This window comes from Rhinopithecus bieti, unplaced genomic scaffold (genome assembly GCF_001698545.2).
Source record: "Rhinopithecus bieti isolate Rb0 unplaced genomic scaffold, ASM169854v2 scaffold_39586, whole genome shotgun sequence".
NCBI lineage: Eukaryota > Metazoa > Chordata > Mammalia > Primates > Cercopithecidae > Rhinopithecus > Rhinopithecus bieti.
In genome coordinates this window covers 1,260,993-1,267,181 of record NW_016816842.1, presented here as the reverse complement: position 1 = coordinate 1,267,181, position 6,189 = coordinate 1,260,993, and the positions used below count along the sequence as shown (strand labels likewise).

The 6,189-nt window shown below is 44.5% G+C and overlaps 1 protein-coding gene across 12 annotated transcripts in view; it reads left to right on the top strand.

Annotated features, from left to right (window-relative positions):
• KALRN (kalirin RhoGEF kinase) overlaps window positions 1–6,189 on the top strand; it is a 684,488-nt gene that overhangs the window by 421,043 nt on the left and 257,256 nt on the right. For all 12 annotated transcript variants that reach the window (XM_017855309.1, XM_017855307.1, XM_017855308.1 and 9 more), the window contains exons 19-21: window positions 954–1,068; window positions 5,138–5,253; window positions 5,741–5,863. In XM_017855309.1, coding sequence (XP_017710798.1) covers window positions 954–1,068; window positions 5,138–5,253; window positions 5,741–5,863 — 354 coding nt within the window. The remainder of the gene's footprint in view (window positions 1–953; window positions 1,069–5,137; window positions 5,254–5,740; window positions 5,864–6,189) is intronic.

Below are 6,189 nucleotides of genomic sequence, written 5' to 3'. Positions count from 1 at the left end.
GTGATATTTAGATGAGGGGGACTTGATGGGCAAATAAGTCTGAAATGAAATTACTGACTGAAAAATGTCAGTAATTTCCATTTAGATTTGGAATGTAGGGTTAATAGATGTGTTTACCAAATTTACTTGGTCAAGTCTAAGTCACACTGATTTTCAAGTGGGTTTATGTTTCCTGAGCTTACACCAGTGGTCATGTAAGAGGCATTCTGGTGGCTGAGGAAAAATAGGCCAAGAGTGAATATTAGTAATGCCTGGTCAACATAGAAGGAGACAAAGGGTGGCTCATTTCTGATTTTTATCTGAGATGGAATGGACAGAGACAGAAAGGAGTAATTCTTCACTTGACAAAAGGAAAGCTCAGAAGGGTGAGCTCCATAAATTGGAATTGGAGTATCCATGAACCAATGATAACTTCCAGAGCTCTGCTTCTTCTAGATTCCTTCAGAGTTCTTGAGCCTTCTAAAAAGTACAAGGAGGAGCCAGGTGCCATGGCTCATGCCTGTAATCCCAGCACTTTGGGAGGCCAAGGTGGGCAGATTGCTTGAGCCCAGTAGCTTGAGACCAGCTGGGCAGATTGCTTGAGCCCAGTAGTTTGAGACCAGCTGGGCAGATTGCTTGAGTCCAGTAGTTTGAGACCAGCCTGGGCAACATAGTGAGACCTCGTCTTTACAAAAAATGCACAAAATTAGCTAGGTGTGGTGGCAGGCCCCTGTAGTCCCAGTTACTCAGGAGGCTGAGATGGAAGGACCACTTGAGCCTGGGAGGTGGAGGCTGCCGTGAGCTCTGCTCACGCCACTGCACTGCAGCCTAGGCAACAGAGTGAGACTCTGTCTCAAAAAAAAAAAAAAAAAAAAAGAAAAGAAAATGTAGAAGGAAGGAGGGTATGCCTTCACCATTGTCTTGGATTCCATATACCTGCTGGGACAGGGGCCTCACGACTTTGTCTTTCTCAGGCATGCACCCTGGCTCGGCGGAATGCTGAGGTGTTTCTCAAGTACATCCACAGGAACAACGTCAGCATGCCCAGTGTCGCCAGCCACACTCGGGGACCCGAGCAACAAGTGAAAGGTCAGTGAGAGACCTGCCCAGCCATCGGTCACTTCAGCGAATGCCCCTCCCTGAAATATATCATGTACCCAGTTTTCACACAGTCTCAATATCCTGCTGCTTCTCCTTGGAAATGAAAATGTATGATGTGGGATGATGTGGGCAGTAATGATTCATGGTCAATTTTTAAACATGCTTCAAGATCTGGAAGGCAAAAACAAGGATAAAATTTCCCCAAGTATTTTCATTTATCTTAGAGTCTGGACAGCACTGCCTAGTGGAATTTTCTGAAATAATGGAAATTGCCTGTATCTACGCTATGCAATACAGCAGCTATTGAGCGCTTGACATGTGCCTAGTGCAACTGAGGAACTAAATTTTAACTTTTGTTTAATATTAACTAATTTAAATGTAGATTATGGCTCCTAGTTAATATATTGAACAGCACAAGACTAGGGTGTCTTATAGCCTAGGAACAGAATATGGACTGAGAATCCTAAAACCAAATGCTGACCCTGGATTTGTCACTGATTGATTAAGCCTTTTAAAACTTTAGTTTCTTTTTTGAAATGAGGGGAGCATCTAGACTTTTGCTACTCAAATTGTAGTTCCCAGACCAGCCACATTGACATCCCTGGGAGAGTGTAAGAAACATAGAATCTCAGGCCACACCCAAACCGACTGAGTCAGAAACTGCATTTGGCACTTTGGGAGGTTGAGATGGGAGGATTGCCTGAAGCCAGGAGTTCAAGACCATCCTGAGCAACATAGTGAGACCCCGTCTCTACAAAAAGTTAAAAAATTAGCCTGGTATGGTGGCATGCCTATAGCTGTAGTTACTCAGGAGGCTGAGATGAAAGGATCATTTGAGCCCAGGAGCTGGAGGCTGCAGTGAACCACATTTGCATTGTTGTGGAGCCTGGGCAATTAGAGTGAGACCCTGTCTCAAATAAAAAAGAAAAAAAAAAGAGAAAAAAAAAGCACAAAGAACGTGCATGTTGGCAAGAACTGCCCAATTCTACCAACCAGGTGATTTATGTGTTCATAAAATTTAGGTAAGTGCTATTCTACATCATCTTTAATATCTCTCTGAATTCTAGAAATTCTATGATAATAAATGCATAACTTTTAAAAATTACCTATTATCTGACATGTGAAACTTAAATCATTATCTGTGGAATTATTCTGACCATGCAGAAATTAGCCTTTGAGTGAGTGAAGAGTTTAACGAATGTCATCTTGCCAAGGCAGAGAAATATAATTCTGGAGCCCGAGGCTAGGGAGGGAACCCAAGCTGACTTGGAGTGAGGAGTGGTATGGGCTTGGAGACACCATGGACAGGGTAGGATGCATGGTCTGCTTAAGAAGGGCTTCCCTCTTTGCTCAGATTGCTGAAGAGTTGGAGAGAACAGAGGCCACTGGACAGAATTAAATCTAGGAATCAAAGTTCCCTACAGAGAGGAGGGAGCAGAGTTTCTCTTCCAAATGTGCTAACCTATTTGTGGTCAGGGGACCTGTGGGGAGCTGGTATTACGTCACTTCTTCTGGCACATTTGAAAGCATCTGTTCTGGCTTCCAAATGTAGATGGGAGATTGGGTGAGGCCAGCTGCCTACTGAGAGACTACATATCCCACCTACACCTCTGCGTGCTGAAGAGTAACAGGCACTCAGAGACAGTGAGAAATGCCTACATCTTCTTGGAGGCAAGACCAGGATGTTGCCCATGTGAAAGCTTTCAAGAAGGGGGGGGGGGAATAATCCTGAAACTCTTTATGATTTCTGCCTGATCTGGGTTGATTCTCTCAGCCACACCATAGAGGGAGCTTCAGTGAGCACAACTCTGGCTAGGGAACATAAAGACTAAAAGAAATGGGTTTCTACTCCTTCCTTCCCCAATTGAAGCTTCCACCTGAGCAGAGACCTACAATCCCTTATGTATCCGTTTCCTTTTCACCTACTACCTAGACTCAATGCCAATGCCACATAGTTTTGGCTTTTTTATGCTGCTGGTTGTTATATGGCTGCATAACAAACAAAAAATTCAATGATATCCAACTGTAAGCATATGTTGTTCAAGTGGCTGTGCATTGGCTGGGGAGCAGCATCTCAGTTGGGCTCAGCAGTGTGGTTGTGCTTCAGGCTGCAAGTCTGGCTAGCTTGGCTCCTTCACTCCAGGTAAGGTCTTGTTTGCTCCATGTGTATTTATTCTGGGACCTGGGTTGAAGGGGCAGCAGTTACCCAGGAGAATTTCCTATAGTGGTGATAGCAGAGGTACAAGGAGCAAAGTTAAGTCTACAAGTACTTTTCAAGGCCCTGCTTCTGTTTTATCTGTTAACAACTCATTTGCCAGAGCAAGTTATGTGGCCAAGCTATGTGGCCAACATGAGTTGGGGAGTGAGAAACTGTACTTGCCTCTTTGGGAAGGAATGAAAAAGTTACATGATAAAGGCTTAGATACAGGGAAGGGTGAATAATTGGACCCATAAAAGGTTGGGCACACTGGCTCACGCCTGTAATCCTAGCACTTTGGGAGACGGAGACAGAGGCCGGAGGATCACTTGAGCTGAGGAGTTTGAGACCAGCCTGGGCAACATAGTGAGACCCTGGTCTCTACAAAAAAAAAAGTTTACAAATTGGCTGGGTGTGGTGGCGTGTGCCTATAGTCTCAGCTACTCAGGTGGCTGAGGTGGGAGGATCACTTGAGCCCAGGAGGTTGACGCTGCAGTGAGCTATGACTGCACTCCATCTTGGGTGACAGAGCCAGACCCTGTCTCAAAAAAAAAAAAAAAAAGCACTTAACCTAAAAGATGAAAAACACATCCTATCCTCAGAAAGCTAAACTTGGCTGGGGAGGTGAGAATGAAGGGGTATGAAAAGTACATAAAATCAACAAAAACTTCTCAGTGCAAGCACTGCACTTCAGGTTGTGCCATCTTCATAAAGCACAGAAACTTGTACTTTATAGTCCCAGTAATGTGAGAGACCAAGGTGACTAACAACTCAGGCTCTGAAGTCAGATCTGGCCTGAATCTGAACTCTGCCCTTTCCTATCTGAACAACCCTGAGCTAGTTACCCTCCCTACGCTTTCTCAAAAGCTTTCTCTAAACCTCAGTTTTCTCATCTGTGTAATGTAGATAATAATGGTGCATGCATTGTGGGGTGTTATGAAAATGAGTGTTTTCCACATACTGAGCATGTGATAAATATTATTCATATGGTTATTATTATATATTTTGTTAATATCTAATATGGCAACAGGAAGCAGGAGGAAGACATAAAATAAATTTTATTGCTTCCAGCATAGAACGTACTATTTAAAATGCTTAAGACATCTATCCACGTACCCAGCTACTCCTGAAACAACAGAAAACTTAGGGAAATAGCATGGACTGAATACCTAACCATGGCCCACTTGCTGTGCTATATGCCTTGTGTAGACACTCTCATTTAACATCACTTTTAGCTTTTCTTATGATCACGTCCAAAACAACATGGGCCCAGAGACAACATGAAGACATAATTCCAACACAGCTTCCCTGTGCCCACTATTTAGAAGTGTTTAAATCAAGGCTATGCCGTTAAAGTGCTGTGTGCACAACCTCTTGTGCAGGTCCAAGAACATGGTTCATGATGTGGGTTGTCAAGCCAGTGACACCAGCCCTCATTGCACTATAAATCTCCTGCCTCTCTTCTAATGAGTCCTTAAGAATGACTGAGATTCCTGTCAAGGTCCACCCATGCTCATTAGACTCTTGGGGCCAATTGAATTAGTTGCTTCCTAAGATTTCTTAGAACCAAGGACTAATTTTGCTATAAAGAGAATCGGGGTCATTTGTAAGTCACTGGTGTTATATTCTTCCCACCTTAGTTGATGGAACTCTCATCAATGGGCTCTCACCCTAGACTCCTCGACCTTGCTCCTTTCTAGGAAATCCTTTCTGTATCCAGCTTTTGCTCCCTTTCTTCTGATGCTGGATTAGTCTCGTGGGGATGCTTGAAATCACAGTCATGGTCACCTGGCACCTGGGCCATGGGGCTGAAGGGGTTGGTTGGATTGTGCCCATCATATGTATCTCCTCTGCCCACAGCCATCCTGAGTGAGCTCCTGCAGAGGGAGAATCGTGTGCTGCATTTCTGGACCTTGAAGAAGCGGCGGTTAGACCAGTGCCAGCAATATGTGGTGTTCGAGCGCAGCGCTAAGCAGGTTGTCCAAAGCTTTCCCTGGCTCTATCTCAGTTCTGGGGAGCATACAGAGGCCCAAAACCAACGCTTAGTCCAGAAGAGGACCAGAGCAGCAAATTGGGGATAGGAGTGGGGAATAAAGAGGAAAGAAAGCAGGGTGTCACTTGTCAGCAATTCAGCATTTATCAAGCTCTCTGTTTTGAGTTTGGTAACAGGAGATGTGAGGAAATGCTAGGTCACCCACTATGCCCCTAATTCATGGATGATATTGGGCCTGGCCTACAAGAGTCCCCAGTCTACTGGGGGAGACCCTCTCTTTGCTGGTAAGTGTTCCAAATCAGGGGAGGGCTCGTTCATAAAAAACAACTCCAGAGCTACATACCAATCAAATTGTGTCAGTGTTTCCTGGGTCCATTAAGTTGTCCTAACAATAACCTTCATTGTAATATAGCATGTCTTCTACTGACAGCTGCCTTTTGGGGGACTGGATGGGTTGTTTCCTCCTATAGGCGCTTGACTGGATCCAAGAAACAGGTGAATTTTACCTCTCAACACATACCTCCACTGGAGAGACCACAGAGGAGACTCAGGAACTGCTGAAAGAATATGGGGAATTCAGGGTGCCTGCCAAGGTAGGAAACATCCCAGACCCTTCCCCAAATCCACCCAGAACTCTCCATTCTGGCCAATTTCACATTATGGAAGCAAAGACAGCTTCTGTAAGCAAAAATACCTGGCTGCAGTGGCAAGGGGGAAAGCATGTAAATGTCCTAAAGGATTGTCTCTAGAAACCTGAATACCCAAAGAATTGCAGCTGCTGGGTAGAGCAGCTGTATGCAGGAAGTCAACTGCTATATACTGTGCTTCCAGATACTTATCTTCATGCTCCAGGTTCTGGAATCTGCTATATTCTTTCAGACCAAATCAGGGAAAAGGGTGTATTCATGTAAAAATGTTG